Genomic DNA, 21,588 nt, shown 5'->3' on the forward strand with positions numbered 1-21,588 from the left:
GTCCACTGAAGGCATGAGTGCTGTAAAATGTGTGTGTACCTAGTCTACCTGGAAGATTGGTTAGCACTGCTAGGATGTGTTTATTAGATATCTCTTTGTATAGACTGTTAATGACTTACACTGAGTAATCCGCTTTGAGTCTCAGTGATGAAGGCGGAATATACAGTGAATAAGAATTTAAAAAATGGTCTGGAAATTTATAATATACATTTCTTAGTTGTTGTTCTCATTGTTCTCTAATTCTGTAATCCTTGTCCAATTGCATTGTTCACTAGTTATTTTATGCTATTTGATTGTACCACTTTATATCCTGTAATCCATCTTGAGTCTTAGCAAGAAAAGTGGACTATAAATAAAATAAGAGTTTGCATGGAACAGTTAGTGCGTGATCTCACAAGATAGAGAGTATTTCTGTGTTCACCAATAGACTGAATAATATAGAAATATGAAATTATTTTTTGGTCCTCCCCTGTAAATAGGTGATAAATTCAGAGATGGAGAGGAGTTGTCTAACACAATTCCTTATAAACAAAAGATTTAGCTCAGTATCAAGAATTCATCAGCAATACCTGTATTTAGAGGAAAGAATTCTTCTTTCTGTCAGCTGCTTTGAGGAAAAAGCAGGTTAAAATGCCCAAATGATTTGATAACACAATCAAACCTGAATGAACTTTGCGATTTTCCATTTTTACCCTTTATTTTGAGGTTTCGTTTGTATTTAAAAAATCCAAATCACTCTAGGGGAGTGGTAGTGCATCGTCAGCTTCAGGTCTGAACTGCTGTGTGCGTTTAACAGAATGATGGCTTCTAAATGGAGCGTAATGCGCTGGGCAGCTTCTCTTTGCCTGATAAGACTTCCTGAAACAATTGATCTTTGTATTTCATTCTGCAGAGAAAGAGGAGAATTGACCAAAAAAAAAAGCTTTTCAAAGAGAATCGCACTTTCAGTAAAATACAGATATTAAGATATTTTTAAAACTGGTGCTTCTGCAGCTTAGTGGGCATTTGGGGTGGTGGGAAATGGGACAAAACAGCTTTGTCATGACTCAAACTGGCTTTGTCAATAAAAGATGAAAAGTGTTGTCAGGGAAACTGCAGCCAGAAGTTGACTGATTTTTGCACTTTAGTTGTGAAGGTCATTTATAGATGGTGGTATATTGAAGAAAACATCAGCTATAATGTGCATCTCAGTGCACATTATAGCTGCGAAATTAGGTGAGAAACAGATTTAATATGAATGTGGTTCTCCCAGCTAGGTAGTACCTGAGTGATGTGTTAGCAGAGAATACTGTAAATGACAGATACAGATGGGTGTTAGTTGCCTTGTAAATCATACTTAGAGGTATTTCAATTTTTAAGAAGTACCAAATATGTGATTAATAGGGAAGTTTTAATATGGATTGTTGAAATGTTTCCCTGACTGCCAAATTCTTGTTGACTGTGAATTGCAGATACTCTTTTATAGAAAAAAACCAGTATTATATATAAGAACTTGGTATGTTTTTGTTTGTGAAATCTTTTGTCACTAACAGCTTGTTCTGGATTCTGAACATTATTATGGAAGTGGAGGTGTTCAACCTGAGGTTTGATGAATGAGCAGAACATGTAGTTATGTGCAGTTATGGAGAAACGACACCATTTTACATGCGTATCGCATGTATGATACTGGTAAGGTCATTGTATACCTGTCTAGAACAGTAAGTGATGAAGCACGGCAACTCTTGTAGGGTAACTTAACTACTTGCAGCTGCAAGTGTCAATTGTTACATTTTTAGTTATTAATTCTAGCCTGCTTATGCTTCATAGGGCTGAATTGTTTTTCACCGTGGCCTGGTTTATTAGCAACTACAGCAGGAAGCTCTGCGTTCTTGCTCAGTGTTGCTTATTTATAGGCTGTAGGAGTAGTGTGGTGGGGACAGATGGGGTGGAGATGGGGCCCTGACATTCATAGACCTGTGTTTCAGCATTATAGTGGGAATAGTCCAGGGAGACTTCAAAATGATAAATTGCATTTTAACCTTCAGTGCAATTTGTCAACCTAGGGTTGTTTAGAGTTGGATCATGAGTATTTAATTTAGCTTTAATATCCATAAGTATGAGTATTTAAGGACGGTATTCATGAGGCCTTGGTCTGTGAGAGGACATGTGGAAAATAGGGAAGACTGAGCCCATGATGATATTAATGGGGTGAATATTTCTAGCTTTGAGGAAGACAGGTATGTGTCAAGCAGCACAGTGTGTGTCTGAAATGTGTTCCTTTCTTGTAGTAGGGCAGGTTGTCTTTTCTCCAGGTTACCTGAGAGAGCTGTTTGTGAGAGAAGCCAGTGCCTTCAGCTTGCTTGCTGCTTCAGAGCTGTACTGCTGCAGAAGAAAAAAAAATCACTGCAGCAGTCTCTGGGAGCATATTAATGACACTGGTGTTCTTTCGATGATGTGAACAAAACAAGTGAGTTTATCGGAATGAGTACATGAAGTCCTTCTGTACTTTGTGGGCTGCCTTACAGTAGTGGGTGAACTGTACTGGCAATGAGCATAACACCGGAAGTGTGCTTTTCTGTATGACCAGGTTGGGAATATGTGGCTTTCACATCAAAAAGAAGAAAGGGCTTATTAATGTTTTGGCTATTAAGTGTGATTTTACCCTTTAAGGATGCTGGCTTGAACAGACTTCTGTCAACAGTTTACAGCGTTTCTCACAATGAATCAGGAATTCCAAATCCCTAACTAATTTCGTTTTATTCACTTCTAAACAAAGATACAGCTTTGTCTGAGCACTTGAATTTTTAATTGATTTCAGAAAGTTTTTTTTTAAAGCTATGAAAGTCCAAGCTTCCCATAATGACCATTTTCCATGTACTGGCTTATGAGTGAGCTATCAGCTAGTTTGAGGATAAAGTTGTATGACATTAAGCATTTATCATTTTCCCTGGAAATGTCAATCTCTTTCTTGCTCTGCCCACGTACCTAATTAGTAATTTGTCGCTTTGAATTTACAGACTAAAAGGGAGCAGAGAATGAGAGGCAAGGATCATAATATACATATGAAGACATTTAGTGAAACATACTTAAACATTCTTTAGGTTATGGGTGAGGTTGTTTGAATATAGGTGTGGTTTGAGGAAGACTTTAAAGGAACAGAACTGGCATTAGTATGTATTCTTGGCACAAGTTCTAAACATAAAGGGCAGCAAGGGAGAGCGTTCTGAGTCCTTTGAGAGCAAACAGGTTAGCTGAGGCTGATAAAACTGCCGAAATGAAAGCCTTGTGGATGGATATAATGGGGTACGAAGGCAGAGAAATGGGGGAGACCAAAGGAGGCAAGAGCTTTAAAGGTAAAGACAAGGGGTTAGTGCTGGAAACGTACGATAATCCAAACTCCTTGCCCCTCTGGAGGCAGCAGAAGGTTCAGGAGGAAGTCTGGCTGTAACCCCCTGCTCAGAATGCCTGTAACGTGACCATTCCATCGGTTACCAGCCACTCTTCCCAGTGTTCTTTCTTCATAGGTGAGGCTTGCTTCCAAATGGCGGCAGAACTGCTTGTGTTTTATATAAACATATTCACTTTGATCACTGTTCTGTCAGAGCAGTTACATCTTGTGGCAGGGTGGGCTGGCATCATGCTGTCCTGGCTGAAACATTCCCTATCCTCTGGCAGCTTAATTTTCTGCACTGTGTGTGTGTGTGTGCGGGGGGGTTAGAAAGAAGAAGAGTCTTAATGGATCAGACCTGTCTCGTACAGTGGCCAACCAATTAGTCTGTACTGAAGGGCCATAAACAAAGCAAAGAGGCCAGGGCCTTCCTACAGTGTATCCTGCAAGCGCTGATATTCAGAGGCTTACTGCCTCTGGATTGTGGATGCTCCCTTTAGTCTCTTCGGCTAGTAGCCACTGATGGATCTCTCCTCCGTTTATGTCTCTAGTTCCCTTTCCTCTGGCAGAGAATTCCACATTTTAACCTTTGGTTGAGTAAAGAAGTATTTCCTTTTGTCTGACCTGAGTCCATCAGCTTCAGTGGGTGCCCTCAGGTTCTAATAGAAAGGGTACAGTCTTTTAAGAATTGGTTAATTTACCAAATGCTTTTCTCACATCCCTTAGTATTGTTTCCTGAAATATTAAATTGTGCACTAGGGGGCTGCGTTTTTTATCCCCAAAAGACACCACATACTAGCATGGATCATTGCTGGCGAGTGGCGACGCTGGCTTTGCTGGAGGACCATTTCGGGTGTGTGGAAGCCTTCTCAAAGTGGCTTGTTGTTAAATCCTGTTTCTGTAGCCATCCCTCTGTTTCGACTGACTGGGTGAAAAGGCAGAATCTCTTGAGAGCCAGATTTGTCCTAGACACCCCAATTGCTCTAGGTTGCGGGCTGAGGATGGGTTGGATTGAATACAGAAAAGCAAGGAACGGGAGGTATGGGCAGGGCAAACAAGCTTTGAGAAGGAGGCAGCGACAATTCAACAGCACGACTGCTAACCAGGCAGGGGTCCGTAGGCTGCACTGGAGAATCAGAGCCATGCAAAATGGCAGCGCAGATCCCCTATTGTATCAAGACTCACAGTTGAGGAAGATAAATGGTTAGTATCTAGAGAAGCCTATTAAGGATGAAGTTCCTTGGTCAAGCCATCAGTGTCCCTGAGAAGCAATTAAAACTATGAACATATCAGTTACAATGATTAAAATAACTGAAATCCAGCTTTTAAAATGCTCTAAAAGGTAAGTCCTGAAAGCTAACTAATATTGGATTCTCAGCAACTCTATAGAATAGACCGGCCATTGGAATTTGTGTAGTCACATGTTCGTCAGTCTGATTGCCTTCCCTGTTCTCCAACAATCCCCATTTACATGCCAGATCAAATACTGAATTTAAAAATCCTATTCCATCCTGTCATATTTAGGGATACTGGGCCATTGGCATATTGTACACAGTTGTACCTTCTGATACTTTGTGAAGGTTCAGTGTAGTTTCCTGGCAATAAGGTGGCAAGCGTAGGTATCTATATAATAACTCTTCATGGGAAATTGCTTTCAGGAAGTATTTCCATTTGTTATTGCACATTAAATATAATAGCAGCAGTCCTGATCTCCTAATGTGTACTGGATTCCTGCAGGGTAAAAGAGCGTCTTACTAACTTTGTTCTTTGACATGCTGGGTTTTCTGAGCAAATAAGGCAGTTGTTTGCACCCCAAACCTCTGCTTTGTGCAGGAGAATGAATCATCTGTACATTAATAGGTAGGTTACAGGGAGCTGCAAGGAAATAATACCCTCAGGCTGAATTAATGAATAAATCACCAGAATAGAACTGGTTTTCTTGTGTCACCAGGACAGCATTTTGAATAACTGTATTCTTTAGAAGTGTGACAGTTGTTAAAAATGGTTTTGCCCATTTCAAATTGAATAGAACGCCTCTAGGAAATAATTTCTAAGCATTCTAAATTTAGGTCTTATCTCAGTGCAGAATTTTGACAGTGAGATTTGAAAGGGATATTGTGAGCAGGCAGAGGAGGTTGTTTGACCAAAACCTGTATCTTGTCAAACTGGCTAAGTATCTGCCCTACTCCCATTAGTATCTTCCCTCTCGACTGTCAGAAAATTCTCCGTAACCTGAAAGTGTTTAAAAATTTGCTCTCATTAAATTGTCTCAGGTATAGTATCTTTAAAATCAAGCTAAGCCTGCTGACGCAGAGTGCTTAACTTGTACTGAGGATTTGTGGGTATTGTTCTTACATTTGCTTCCTGCCTTTTTGCTAAGCAGCTCAGAACTGTTGGTGTATCCGTGCCAAAGTGGTCTCCCATTTAAGTGCTGGCAAAGACTCATATCCACTTGGTTTTAGAGATGAAGGAAAATGGACTGCTGATTTAAAGTCATCACATTTTTTCCTCACTGCCTTTTCATTCAGTCTTAATCAACCTGTTATTCTACGTATTTTCCACATTACCCCATGAGACACAAGGCAGCTTAATACCAGAGTGTGCTGTTCTCATTAGGACCAGGTTTTGGAGGATCTTCAACAGGAAAGGAGGTTTAGGCCTGAGAGCATGTTCCATCATAATCTCTAGCATCTCTTTTGGCTGTAGCCTCTTTGTGAAAACTAGACTTCTTAGGCTGAGGGAGATGCTGGAAAGAGCTAGTTGGCCTTCTTTATCTCCAGAGCTTGCACTGCAGATTAGAAATATGAAAATAGATCTTTATGAGCTCTGCTCTTGTTTCTGCTTTGGGGTAGAATGTATACTCAGGCAGGTCTCTATGGTTAAGGAAAGGCCTTGGAGCACCTGACTGATTGCATAACAGTTAAACATCAAGATAAGACGTCAGTTTACAAACATATAGCTTCCTGCAGTTTCTCGTCTGAAACCTCAACTGGTTTTTGGTTTTGGAAAAAGCTTGTCCCTTGATTGCTCCCTCTTTAAACAGTTTTTGTTTTCTTGTCACAGTGTTGATGCCATGATCCATTATTCCGCCACTCTAAAGATGGATTGCTGTTACTAATGGGAAGAAGTCCAATATGAGTGGAAATGATGTTGGAGGAAGAAGACGCTTTGAGGACAGTGAGCACACACTACACATCTATCCTGGGAGCATTGCCGAAGGGACCATCTATTGTCCTGTTATTGCTCGGAAAACTTCCACAGCAGCTGAGGTGATAGAGTCTCTGATTACTAAACTTCAGCTGGACAAAACAAAATGTTACGTTCTGGCAGAAGTGAAGGAATTTGGTGGGGAAGAATGGATCCTCAACCCCACAGACTGCCCAGTCCAGCGCATGATGCTGTGGCCCCGGATGGCCCTGGAGAATCGTTTGAGCGGGGAGGACTATCGCTTTCTTCTAAGGGAAAAGAATCTCGATGGGTCAATACATTATGCCAGCCTCCAGTCCTGGTTGCAGGTAACGGAAGAGCGACGCAGGATGATGGAGCGTGGCTTCCTCCCCCAACCGCAATACAAGGACTATGACGACTTGTGTGCTTTGCCAGACTTGAATGAGAGAACACTCCTAGAAAACCTCAGAAATCGCTTTAAACAGGAAAAAATTTACACATATGTTGGGAGCATACTAATAGTTATTAACCCATTCAAATTTCTCCCGATTTACAACCCTAAGTATGTCAAAATGTATGATAACCACCAACTGGGGAAGCTGGAGCCCCATATTTACGCGGTGGCTGATGTAGCGTACCATGCTATGCTTCAGCGTCGAAAGAATCAGTGCATTGTCATTTCTGGAGAAAGCGGGTCTGGGAAAACGCAGAGCACCAACTTTCTGATCCATCATCTCACTGCTCTTAGTCAGAAGGGATTTGCTAGTGGAGTAGAGCAGATCATTCTAGGAGCAGGACCAGTGCTTGAGGTAAGATGAAAGCATGCTGCAGTTTTACGATGCAGCTGTAGTTGTTTTTTACGTGTGTGATAACAGTGACATTGTGCTGCTTTAAACAACCTGCTCAAGCCGGGTGGGCCAAATGAACAGTATCAGTAAAGTAAAATAAATTATGCTTTATCTGGGAATAATTTGGAATTTAGTAAGATTCTTCTGCTTCTGTAATGATTCTGTTGAAGTAAATGGAAAATATTACACTGGAATTTTAAATCCATATGGATTTTATGTCAAAGAACTACAAGGAGCTGACTGTTCCACCTCTTCCTGCTTGCAAATCTTTCCTTGAAAATCCTTGTGGACCTGGAGTTGTGGTGTTGTGCATTCCATATGTATTTGTCAGTGAGAATTCCTGTAAACAGAAAATCTAGTAGTGGAATTGGCCAGAATTATTATGGGAGTTGTTATTGCATGTCTGAGGCATGCTATGAACAAGCCCAGAAGGTCTGTGGGTTTCGTTTGTGTTGTCCCCCTGGTTCCCCAAATGCTTAGTCAACTAATTAAATTGTTCTGCGTTAATAGCAAACCATAGCTTGCTAAAATGCTTTGCGCTTTCCTAGCAAAAATGGATTTCAGACTGGAAGAAAATCATTTGAAATCCTAGATTGCAGGAGAAAGCACAACCCATAGTTTGTCCATTCGGATGTAATGACATACTACAGTTGGTCCCAAACCCAGAATGGGGAAGGAGAAGGCGAGAGTGGGTAACAGGATTTCCCAGTCTTGTTCATTTACTAACAAGCTGTGGTTTGCTGTTAAATCTGAACAAGACCTAAAAGTAGTTGTGCTTTATGACACTATATAATCCGCCTTGAGTCTCAGTGAGAAAGGTGGAATATAAATGACATAAATAAATAAATATTAAAAATAATTGTTAGGTACCATTCTTTCTCTCTGAAAATCCTACTTTGTCTTAGTAAATTATCAGAAGTCAGAAAAGTCAGAAGCAAAGTTTGCTGCACACAGTTCAGTAGCATCAATATTTCGGTAAATGAGATTGTAGTTTACATTATAACAATTTTATTTTTGTTGCATTATTTTATCAAGGGATAAACATAATATATTAGTTGTATTTTTGTACCTCTTTATCACTTGTAACAAAGCTTTGGCAGGTTTTTCATGGCAGGTTCAGTGCAGTCTTCACACTTTGGAGCAGACTTCCTGGGGGTTGGGTAGGTTCAGAATGTCTGAGGTGAGGCACAGAGTTCCAGGGAAGAGAAGAGTCCTGAAACAGATGGGGCCTTCCACTTATTATTAGTCAAAACCGGAGTGGGTTGAATGTCTCCTGCTAGAGACATTCAGCCTACTGAACTGCACTGTATTCATGAAATGGTCTAATCTTTGCCTCCCTCCTCCATTATCTCAACACCCAGGAAAAGCTGATGCTTTGTTTAACAATAGTTATTCAGGTGTGGTTCTAGAATGGGGTCAGATATCTCACGGTATTGCCTATGTCTAGTGAGTTCCCCTAGTCCACAGATCTTATATGCAGTGGCAGAAGTCTGCATGCAGCTGCACATGAGGTCTTTATATCTTCACCCACAGAACGGGTTATCGATGATGGGCCTCCTCTTTTGAACTTTATCTGATACCTCCCCAACACAAATTCCAAAGTTTGAGAAACACTGGATTTCAGGTGAATAAGGGAATAGTTATAACGTTGGAGATTATAGCGAAAATGTATATTGCTGCTGTATCAAGGAAATCACCATCAGTGACAGATGGGTATGAAAGGACTGCAGCAGTTTTGATCAAACTGACTAGTTAGGTAAGGTAAAGGTAGTCCCCTGTGCAAGCACCAAGTCATTACTGACCCATAGGGGGATGTCGCATCACGACATTTTCTTGGCAGACTTTTTACGGGGTGGTTTCCCATTGCCTTCCCCAGTCATCTACACTTTACCCCCAGGAAACTGGGTACTCATTTTACTGACCTCAGAAGGATGGAAGGCTGAGTCAACCTTGAGCCAGCTATCTGAACCCAGCTTCCGCCAGGATTGAACTCAGGTCATGAGCAGAGCTTGGGCTGCAGTACCACAGCTTACCACTCTGCGCCATGGGGCTCTTGTCTAGTTATAAAAGCAAATTAAGAAGTCCTTAGTCAAACAGATTTGTTAAAAAAATGGATGTGTTATTGAGTGTTGGAATACAACATTTTCAAACTGTTACAACCATATTTAAAGTGTTCTTTAGATATAAAATTTAAACAAAATATAATAACAATAATAGTGTTCTTATATTCGTGCCCACTCAGAACGGTGATCAGTCAGTTTTATTATTACCCCCACGATACAACTATATAGCTGAGGCTGAGAGGAGTAGCCTACCCAAGACCACCAACTGAGCTCATGGTAGTAGGGGGATTCAAACTAGCAGAGTGCTGACTTGAAACCTAGCCACTTCACCACTATTCTACAGCAACTTATCAGGGACTTGTGAAACTCCTAGATTTCTTCACGTAGAAATAACATTTCCAAATGTTTATCTTAACATTTTCCAGAAGCATTCTTCATTATGGTAATAATATTTAGGTATATTAATGATTATGGCTTAGCGCACATATGCATTCAAACTGGGTTTAGAGAACTTCCTTTGGCCTTGTAGGTGCTTTGCATGGCTCTGGCCCTTCTCTGCTTGAGTTCAGAATTGTGCATCCTCTACCAATCTGGATACCCTCTGACACTCAAGTTCAGTAGGAGAAGAGCAAAGAAAGGTGTATACAATCTTGTGGGCCACTCTTGACTAGACATGGGCACGAACAGAAAAAAAACCCCGAACAAGCTGTTCATTCTTTGTTGCCATCCACGAACAGCGAACAACAAACTGTAATGAACATGACCCTGTTCACAAACATGTTCGTTGTTCGGGGCCCTTTAAAGATCCCTTTAAACTATCACCTGGCAGGTGGCAGGGGGGATTCCCCCCTGCCACAAACTGACCTTCCCAATGTCCAATACCCACCAAATTTACAAGGGACATAGTCCTCACTGTCCTCTGAAGACCCCCCAAGTTTCAGAGAGATTGCAGCCTGGGAAAGGCATAATGCATGGGTCTCTCCCTTTGCTGTCATTTTCTCTTCACAGTGGCAAAAATGGGACTCTCTGCTGGAAGCTACTTTGAGGTTACAAACTGACCTTCCCAATGTCCAATACCCACCAAATTTGCAGGGGACATAGTCCTCACTGTCCTCCGAAGACCTCCCAAGTTTCAGAGAGATTGCACCCCAGGAAAAGCATGATCCATGGGTCCCCCCCTTTGTTGTCATTTTCTCTTCACAGTGGCAAAAACGGGACTCTTTTCTGGAAGTACTTTGAAGGGTTAAAGCCAGAAGGAAAGTCAGAAGGAGTTCAGACAGAGTTCAGTCTCTGCCTCCGTTGCCAGGGGAATTGGTTGAAAGGCGCCAGACTGTCTGGCTTGACAAACGAAGGCAATGAACGAGGCTTGCAATGACCACTTGTTCCTTTAGAATGGGGCCTCACAAACGCCTTGTTCGCGAACAGACGAACACTCTGTTCGTGGTTTTTTTCCCCGTTCGTAATACTGTTCATGCCCATGTCTACTCCTGACCTATAAAACCAGTAAATTGTATGCCTGCTTCAAATTCAATTTAGAGGTTTTCTGGTGTGAAACCCTCAAACTATCATTATGGGATATTGGTAGAAGAATTGCACTGCTTAATGTGTCTGCAGCTAACAGCTATCCAGTTGTTTAAATGAATGTTAATGGCTGTAAAAGTGGTGATGGAGATACATTTGGTTAACTGCTTGTATGGTCAGTTTGTGTTCCTCTTTGTTTTGTACAACCTTGTAAAATTTTGTGAGTGTTAACAGCCTCTTGGAAAAGCAATTTGGTTTGACTGTAAAGGTGGCTCTGAAATCCCATCTGCCCTGTGCCAGGGTCATTTTAGCAGTGAATCTGTTTTTCAACAGCAGTGACGTAACAAACGCATGCTCTTCTTGAGTAGCAGCAGACCTCTCCCTAGGAAATATCTTTCATCCTTCCTTGAAACAACCCCTTGCGTCAGTTGCCCAGATGAACTAGCTGTTTATTGAAACCAATGACTTTCGTCAGGTCTGAACAAGCTTCTGTTGTCAACTGTATGAGTAATTCTGGCTCAGTATGGGGAATCCTGTGCTATCTGCGTTCTTCTTCAAGCTTGCAGCAGAAACAGCTGGCAGCAACACGTGCTTATCCAGCGTCCATATTGTGATAGGGCAGTTTGCAAAGCTGAAGACTTTACCATGAAACTTTGATAAAAGCTTTCCATTTTCTTATATAAAATCAGTAGAAAAGTTTATTGTATTCAGCCATAGGCTGTTACAAGTCACAAACAACAAACAAAACAGAAACACAAGCTTGAACTTATATAAAATACCATTACTTTTTTTTGCACTGAAGTTCAGTTAATTCAACTCTGATTTCAATAAATGTCTTTCTGGCAAAAGAGAAAAAAAAGCATCAGCCGAAGTTGCATGTTCATTTCTGACTCATGTCTTACCAGTAGACCTAACAGAAGAGGACATTTCTGAGAATCCACTACAAAGGCAAGGCCGTCTTCTTAACAGGCTTATCTGAAGACTTCTTTAATCTCTGAAAACTTGTCACTGGGCTCAGCACAAAAGTCAAAATGCAATGCTAGATATTCTTCCAGAAGTTTGTCTTCACTGACTATTCTTGGGCCAGGCACTGTCTCATCCTAACCACACAGGGGTTCTTACGAGGATGGGGGGCTCCTTGGAGGAAGAGTGAGCTAAAAATAAGATCACTATTCTGCCTTCTTATGTAAAATGTTATCTGCTCCTCCAATTGTGAAGTTTAAGATATGAAACTTCATTAAGTCCTGGTATATGAAGATAACCATAGACCATCCAATGGCCTGCTGTGAGGGGGCAGCATTTGTCTCTGATTCTCTCCTGCTTCCTCTTAGAGCTATTGGCTTGGCTTTTATTTACCGTCCATTAGCTTTTGACCCTCCATTTCGCATCCCCCTGTGTTTGCCAGTCAGAGGGGCATCTAGGAAAAGATCCTTTGCCAGTGTTGCTACCTACACCAGCAGCAGTAGCACTGGACTCTGAAGCATTGTCCTCAGCAGCTGTCAACACTCACCTGGTTCTAAGCAGTGTTGGAGATAAATTCTGGAGGTTTAGAACATCAAAGGAATGTGTGCTGATTCCAATGCTTTTGTTTTGGCTGTGGTGGTTCTACAAAACATTAGACTTTCCCCTAGGCCAGGAGTCCCCGACCTTTTCAGCCTGCAGGCACATTGGGAATTCTGATACAGTGTGGTGGGCACAGCTACAAAATGGCGGCCACAGCTTACCTTCAGTCATACAGTGAAGATCCTTGTGCTATGGTGGCAGCTTCTGCCAAAGCAATATTTTAAAAAATCTGCACAGCCAATCAAATCTCCAGTGACCTATCAGAAGCCCTGCTGGGCAAAAGCCCCACCCACTTTTAAAAAACATTTGGCAGGCACCAGGAAAGTGTTGGCGGGTGCAGTGGTGCCCATAGGATCCCTGTCCTAGGCATTAAAACAATCGAGGAGGATGAAAGTTTATGGCTCCTTGAGTCTGTTATATCACATTATAATAGTTTAAAGTTACTGACGTTTATATAGCCAACTCCTGAGGTGCCCATTTGAGATGGTGACTATTGTGTATGCCTCCTAGGTCTCAGTTCACCATTTGCTGGAAAACATGCAAGGTCTCAACTAGCCCTGGCGGCAAAGTAGACAAGAGTGGCTTCACTACTGACATCATCTCAAAAGATTAGAAGCTGCCCAACAATCCATGACTGTGGTGGTTTCACATTCTTGAAAGATGAAGAATGAGATTTCTCAGTATTTGTGTTCCTGCAAATCTGTTCATTGAAAAAAATATTTCACCCCATTGTCTTACCATTTATGAGGGAAAATATGTAGGGTCTTTCTCTGCTTCTGAAAGATCAAAAGCTATAACAGACAGGAACTGCAGTGATGGGCTCCAGGTTCTGAGAAGAGGAGCAGTTTTTAGAGGTTAGATTTTAGGGATATACATGTCATTGGAAATGATCTGCTCTAGGCAGTTACCAAAGCAGGAAGAGTTTATCTGGTATTTGGAGGACCTGAGGAGGACCTCTGGTTAATAGGAATACCTTGTTAGCACTAATCCTAGTTATGTTTGGTATAGTGGTTAAAAGTGGACTGGGATCTGGGTTTGATTCCCCACTCCTCTGCTTGAAGCCAGCTGGGTGACCTTGGGTCAGTCACGGCTATCTCAGAGCTCTCTCAGCCTCACCCACCTCACAGGGCGATTGTTGGAAGGATAATAATAACACACTTTGTAAACTGCTTTGAGTGGATGTTAAGTTGTCCTGAAAGGTGGTATATAAATCAAATATTATTGTTGTTAAGACAAGCAAGGGGGAAGTCTGCGTGGGGATGGTGGGAGAGATGGCATATTCTCACATGGAGGAGCAGAGCGTCCTTGATAGGAGGATGATTTCACACATCCGTACAGAAGGCAAGGACAAAACACCAGCCCTTTATTTGTGGGATGCATGGAAAGTAGCAAGAGATTTTGAGATTATCCCTTTTATTTTAGGGAGAAAATTCTACTCCTTCTCAGGCAGTGTTGTGCATTGCCAAAGTATCACTATATCCTTGGTCTCAAGCTCTGAAGAATTCACTGAGTATCCCAAGGTATCACATACCCAAGGAAGTGTTATGCAGTGCAAAAATTGTGCAATGCTGACATGGGGCTTCTTATCTCATACTTCCCTGCATCTAGTGTGCGCTGTTAATTATAAATCTGTTGTCAATGGGAAAACTCCACTTAACTTCACAATGATAAGAATTTCATCATATGTTGAAAAGCTGCCTCCCTGTGTCTCTGAAGCCAAGTCTGCCTGCTTTTCCAGTCTTACTGGATTCAAGCTATGACAAGACCACAGATTTTCCCTTGAACCTCTATAAATCCTGAGAATCTATTTTAAATCCCCTTGTTCCATAATTCCACACCTTTTGGCCTTATTTCTATGAATTAAAAAAAACCCTGAATCCGCACATGTGGCCACAAGATGTTCTATCGTCAAAGTATAGACTAATGCAGCCTCAGGATTTTTTACTTCTTGATCATTTCATTGAAATTTTCCCTGGTGATACCATTTAGTTACCTAAGGCATTACACAATTCCATGTGTCACATAACTGAGCTTCATTAAGAGTCAGTATTTTTCAGACCATCTTGGTGGTGGTAGTTGCATGCTTCAAGCCCATCAGCATTACAAGGTCCCCAACTTCCACAACCACCTCCTAATAGATTTGGGAATGGGCTGGCCCTCAGAGAGAATAGAATATATATTTATGTAATCACTTACTGAAATGAATTATGCTGTATTAGATGACACTGGTGATCTTTACTAAGCAGTTGCCAAGGGCCAATTTGAATCTTGGAAATGTCTGAGGACTTAGGTGTCAGAGCTCCAGAAATAAATGCATTTTGATGCTAAATTCCTCAGACATCTGCACTTAGTTATTTCTCTCCTCTATCCTCCATCACTCACAACTGAGCAAGCTTCCGCACTTCCATGGCCACTTTCTTTCGCTCCCACTGCTACATTCCTGTTTGTGTTGGCTGTTCTCCTTCCCAGTCACAACACCATCTCTCCCTTGCCAGCCACCCCCTTTTGCTAGCCTGCCTTTTTTGCCTCATGCCCCCCATTTCCCATGCAATTCCTTAGGTGCCTTTGGCCTTGCTGTTTTCCCCCCTTTACGTGGTCTTGCAGTTGGACCCCTAATCCTTTCACCCTTAAAATATGAAAATTTTGTCTACCCTCCTTTCTGTCACCAGTCACAATTTGTGTTCTTTCTGTGGGGGGAATGACTTGCTTGAGAGTCCTCGGATTCCGCATCTCATATTTCCCCCTGCTTGCCTAGAGATTGGGGGAATTCTTTGAGCTATCAAAATAAAGATGAAAATGTAGTGTCTGGTAAGGCAGCATCTATTTTAGACTGTTCCAGCTATTTATGGACAGCCGATGGACTTTCTCCAGTGCACTTTTATATTTAGATTGATTAAACCAAGTGTCTGAAACAAAACACTCATTCATTCCATAAGCAATCATTGTGATAACTGCCATTTGTGATCTGCAGAAAACAATAAACCCTTTTTGAGGAGACTCAGTGTTTCTGTGTGTGAATCACCATGATTAGCATCTGAAAGTCCTTGGGCTACACAGATTTAGTTAGGGGAGGAAGCTAAATACTCCTTAAAGATTCTCTTAAAGAATTTTAAGGGCTGTTTGAGAACTACAGTAGTGGGTACCTGCATGATACTTAGAGGGCTGCTTCATATAGCATGTTTCTTCTGTGTAACAAATGCCTGAGAATGTTATCAAGTATCCTTTCTGCCCAATGGCACTGAGGTGATATATGTTATTAGCTAACACTAAACTCCAACAAAACATACCATCCCAGCCAAAGTGATGGCAGCATTGAATGAAAGCAGTAGACTATCAGACAAGAAGTCAGTTGAATTGGGGAACATGCAGTAAAAGCGGAAATAAACACTGAACACAAAACAAAGCATCTGCATTGGTGGTGGCATCTGATATTTACTGCCACAAACAGTAGAATCAGCATATCTTGTCTTCATTTGCTGCCTGGACGACAAGGAGGTGGCCAGGCAAGTTCCCTTTGGTTAGGAGTTCCTTGTGTTTGCTCCTCAGTGGCAAGGGCCTTGCTGTTTGGGAGTGGAAAGTGCTGTCAAGTCATAGCCAACTTATGGCAAGCTGGAGTTTTCAAGGAAAGGGACATTCAGAGGTGGTTTGTCATTGCTTCCCTCTGCATAGCAAGCCTGGTCTTCCTTGGAGGTCTCCCATCCAATTATTAACCAAGGCCAATCCTTCTTAGCTTCTGAGATGTGACAAGATTGGGCTTGCTTCGGCCTTAAAGTTTTTTAATAATAATAAATAATAACAACATTGATTTATATATTGCTCTTCAGGACGACTTAATGTCCACTCAGTAGTTTTCAAAGTGTGTTATTATTGTCTTCACGACAATCACCCTGTGAGGTGGGTGGGGCTGGGAGAGCAGCAAGAAGCTGTGACTGACCCAAGGTCACCCAGCTGGCTTCAAGCGGAGGAGTGGGGAATCAATCCTGGTTCTCCAGATTAGAGTCCTGCCGTTCTTAACCACTACACCAAACTGGCTCTCTTTAGTTTTTGTTCAGGTGGAAGATGGAACAGGGAGCAGAAGCGGTCCCTTAGAACTCAGGAAACAGTGGGGAGCTTTGGTTAGGGAGGCTATGTTCAAAATTTAGTCTGCCATTTACTATATTGAACTAGGAAGGAAGCCCAACCCGAATAAACATGTAGTAACTACTCCGGGTTAGACTCAAGGTTTGTTCTTTGGTACTGTAAGCTGTGAAATCATCCAACAATTCTCTAAGAAATATATGGACACTAAAACAGTGTGTGTACTTAGGGGTATTTTAAGTCTTAGGAAATCTGAGGCAAACATTTCAGTGTATTTATTTTTGGTTTTATTTCTTTTTTAGAAACCTAGTTTAATATTATGTTTAGAAGAGTTATGTTCACTGCTTCTACTCTCCAGCTCTCACGGTGGTACACAAAAAGAATAAAGCAAGCAAAAGCCTGAAGGGGTAACATAAAACACTTAATGGGACACACATAAAAATATTAATTAAAACAGGTCAGAAGCACTAATTGCGGCATTAATAATTTTTTTTAAAAAATGTGTATATGCTCTGGCTTACTGTTTCTTCAGAGTATTGGTAGGGCTTGCGCCAAGGCAGCAGTCTTGCAGAGCAGTTGCTGCAACAAGAGAATACCCAGCTAGAGTCCTGAAATTCAGGCCAGAAAACACTTAAAGTTACATGCTGCCTTGGGTATATTTTGGAATGGCAGGATAAAAATCTTCTGGATGGATAGATAGATAAATATATTCCAGGTTCAAAAGCCTCTCTCTAGACCAGCAGTTCAAAAGATGGGGAAAATAGTCCAGAGACTTAACCACCCCGAGAGTTTGGATCCAAGTTTATTCCCCACCCCCGTCTTATTTTAAAACCAAACTGTATTTGTGAACAGCAGGTAACCTCCCAACCCATGTGATTTCCAGAACCTGTGCTGTGGCCTATTGACTTTGGAAGCAAAAGCTCCATCAGACATTAGCCCAAACTTCTTTTCCTTGGTATGTAGATATATTGTGGGGATGAGGGAGGCAGGAAGGAGATGATGTGCTGACTTTGCTAGCAAGGGGTTCTATCTAGCACAGGACTTTTGAGTATCAAGGTGCTTAAAGTCTGTGTTCCTGGTAACTCTTTAGTCTCCAAATCTCTCTCATCTAAACCGTTTTCTTTGAAATTGAAGCCCTTTGAAATTCATCTTTTTTGTCTCAGCTCTGACTAACAATGTTATTTTGGGTTTGCCTTGCTAACAGGATGTGCCTGTCCTAACACAACTAAGATACCTTTATGCCACCATATCATGACTGCTGCAAAAAGTATGTTATGATCTCTGCCCCCCTTTTACTACCATTACCATCTTCCATTGGAGGGAGAGGGGGAGCAGCAGCCGGGGCTTCCTCTCTTTTGCCTGGTTCCAGTTCCAGCTGTGAATGCCCCCCCCCACGCTACCATTTTGTCATCACTGAGACTATTTATGTACTTTATTTATCATCCACCTGTTTCACCAACACTCAAAGGTGGATCATGCAGTTAAAAACAATGCAATCAGAGCAGTATACATCCAGTCAATGATGCAATAAAATTTATTGCAAAACTAGATTAGAGCACTTAACAGTATGCTATGTAGAATAAAACAGTATGCCTACAAAAAAGAAAGGGGAAAAAAACCTGGAGAGGAGGCACCTGAATGGTGATATGATAGCCGTCTTCAAGTATTTGAAGGGCTGTCGTATAGAGAATGGAGCGGAATTGTTTTCTGTTGCCCGTAAGGGTCAGACTAGAAATAGTGGGTTAAAATTAAAACAAAAGTTTTCAGCTAAATGTTAGGAAGAACTTCCTGACAGTTAGTGGAACAGACTTGCTTGTGAGGTGGTGGGATCTCCTTTGGAGGTATTTAAGAAGAGGCTAGATGGCCATCTGACAGCAGTGATGGTTCTGTGACTCCATATGAATGTATACAGATCAGGAGAGGGAGGGGGTGAGCTAGGCTCTCATGAACCTTTCTTATGTGCCCAGGGTAATGCTGTTTGCCACTTTGGGGTCCAGAAGGAATTTTCTTCTAGGCCAGATTGGCTAGGGATCCTGGCACTTTCCCCCTCTTCCTCTGAGCACAGAGCAGGGGGTCATTGGGGGAGGTTGGGGGTCGGTAGCTTTGAATTTCCTACATTGTTCCGGGGGTTGGACTAGATGATCCTTGGGATCCCTTCCAGCTCTATGTTTCTATATTTCTATTACATAATTGGAGAAATGGCACGATGATATGATGTATGCAGCAAAGCAAACAATGAAAACTACCTAACATTTCACAGGCGTTAACTGTGATCCAGTTGTCTTTACAAAGAGGCCTTCCTGAACTATTAGAGAAAGAATTATAATGTATAAAATGAACAAAGCAGTGAGAGCTGCCTGAAATTTCACAGACATTAACTATGGCCCAGTTCCCTTTAGAAAAAGGCCCTCTGAGCAATTCTATTTTTCCTGTTATACAGAATGATGAAAATATGGGAGCCTTCCTGACTTCATTGGAAGTAAAGGAGGTAGCTGCCAAGCTCTGCAGAACCTAAACCCAGACCCAGCTGAGAATCCCCCTCCCCAGGAGATTTGTTTTGTACTGAATTTTAATTGTTACTTATATTAGATTTTGACAATGAGCCATTTGGAGTGCTGATTTTTTTTGGTCCAAGTTTAGATGATAATATAACATTTATGTACAATATAATGTTTGAAATTTGTTTTAAATATGTTAACGTTACTTCTAAAAAATTTAATGTTTTGCTTGAGTAAGCCTCGGTTAAGCTGGTTTATGTTTGTAGTGTTTGACATTGTAGCCGGTGTGCCCGATCTGAAGCTCTTTCACCAGATCTTGGGATGAATGGGTTAATACTGGGAATGTTGTACAGCTGTGTTTGTGATCTGGGGTCCCTTTTATGTTATCATTCCAGGCCTGCTGGAGCTTTCACAGGGGAAATATTTTTGGGGTCAGGCATGTTGTCGCTTGTCATTTTTCTCCAGTGGCTATCCGCTTTCAGATTTCCTTTGGCTGAATAGAGAGGGGTCAGTAAACTTCCCTTTAACAAGCGTATGAATCTTGCCATTTGAAAGTGTGTTTCTGTTTTCATAGAGTCCTTGACCATAGAGAAACTGGCAAGGTTTAAGCTAGTTGCTTACCACAGTCAACAAGTGGAAGTGAGTTTGAGGACCAGAACAAAATTCCCATGCAGCACACCTAAGTTTGTCATTGCACACCTAAGAAAGGAGCACCTTTGAGCAAGTACAGAGTTTACTCTCAGGGATCTCCTTCTCCTTGACCGTAGCCCCATAGACCTCCTTTGTCACTCCTGATATATGATCTCTGGCTTTGTCCTATGCTTTGTCCACAAAGGTGTTCTTTTGTTTTGTCTTTGCTGTTGGTTGGGCTTCTATTCATTGCTAAATGCATGAACTCCTTTAGAACCAAGCATTCTGCTTTTCATTTGTTTAATTGTATTGTGCCAAACCAAGACCAGCAGTGTGCACTGCAGTTGATATGGGGTCAGTCACTATCTGACAAAGGGAGTTTGACTCTTGAAAGCTCATACCCTAGAAACGTTGTTAGTCTTTAAGATGCTACTGGACTCGAATCTTCTCTTCTCCTGCAGACCAACACAGCTATCTGTTGCCACATTACAACTACAGGTTGTGTAAAATATGGGTTGGCAAACCCATTGACTTCATATAGCACCAAGATAGTTATACGTGTCACCTCCCGGCTGCTGTCCTTGGTACCTCATTTTGCACAGCTGGCAGCATTAGGCAGAAGCCACAATGAATAAAACAGGATATGATATATTTTAATGTGGGGGGTGGGGGCAGGAATCAGGCAAATTAAATCAGTTTCTAGTGTGTTAGGCCCCACGCAGTAGTTAGGCTTTTAAAAATATTGGTTATGTCTAAATTGTACTGTTTCACTAGAGCTATGACATGATGCAGTGTTGTGCTTCAAATAACGTACTGCTCACAGTAAATGTTTGGTTCTCCTTATAAATCCAGTTGTGATCTTTGTCACTTTGCAGATGTTGCTTAAATCTTTCAGAAATTTAAAGCCAGCCAGTCATCACAAAGAGAAAGCTTGCTGTAAAAGCAAAATCCCCCTCAAGCTGTCTTACTCCATGCAGTTTTGAAGTGCATTGAGATTGGAGTCCTTAAGGGCAATCAAAAAAATTCTATCAACAATGCAGAATCTTTAATTGTAGAGAAGGAGGATCCCAAGTCCAATTTATTAAATTTAAATAATTGATGAAATTATAAAACCAGACCCCAGAGATGACATTTCTGTGCAACATTACACTTCACTGGAATACAGAATGAAAAAAGTTCACTCCTTTTGAGCAAAGATTTTGTCTTTGGCAGGTGTGATTTTTATTCTCGGAAACTAATATTTCTGTCTAAGATTGCAAGCTAAACATGACTATTTCTTGAAGTATTTCTGCTGAGTCTTTATCCCTTGCTTCTCCTCCTGCATTCAGTTACTAAAACCCATAATTCAAAAGTGAGTCTAGGAAATGTATATCCTGGAGCCACTTCTAAGTACCTGTACGCTTACATCACCTCTTATTTCAACAGGCATTTGGGAACGCAAAGACAGCACACAACAACAACTCCAGTCGCTTTGGCAAGTTTATTCAAGTGAATTACCAAGAGACGGGCACTGTGCGTGGGTAAGTGCCGTGGAGCCACTACTTAGGGCCTGTGTTGGCAGGTGCACACAATCTGATGGGAATGCGATACATCCCATGTAAATCTTGAACCTAGATGCTTGTCTGAGAAAGCTGTGGGTGCAAACCTTCGACTGTCTACAGTATCTCTGGTTAAGGAGGCTTTCTTTTCTTCATAGCAGTTTTTTGTCCTTTTTGTTTAAACAGCAGGGAGATAAAGTACTGAGAGCTGATCTTTTTATTGAATGATATAAGAAACTGTTGAGCAAAGTCTATTTTGAAGTCAGGAGGAATCTATTGCTAGCTTTTATTTGGCTTTTGCTCAGGTTTGGAGGG

General features: G+C 41.5%; 1 protein-coding gene across 1 annotated transcript in view; it reads left to right on the top strand.

Moving 5' to 3' along the window:
• MYO9A (myosin IXA) overlaps nt 1–21,588 on the top strand; it is a 136,242-nt gene that overhangs the window by 27,830 nt on the left and 86,824 nt on the right. The window contains exons 2-3 of the mRNA XM_055002477.1: nt 6,431–7,344; nt 21,161–21,255. Coding sequence (XP_054858452.1) covers nt 6,502–7,344; nt 21,161–21,255 — 938 coding nt within the window. The 5' untranslated portion in view covers nt 6,431–6,501. The remainder of the gene's footprint in view (nt 1–6,430; nt 7,345–21,160; nt 21,256–21,588) is intronic.

The sequence above is a fragment of the Eublepharis macularius genome, chromosome 18 (assembly GCF_028583425.1).
Source record: "Eublepharis macularius isolate TG4126 chromosome 18, MPM_Emac_v1.0, whole genome shotgun sequence".
NCBI classification, from domain to species: Eukaryota; Metazoa; Chordata; class Lepidosauria; order Squamata; family Eublepharidae; genus Eublepharis; species Eublepharis macularius.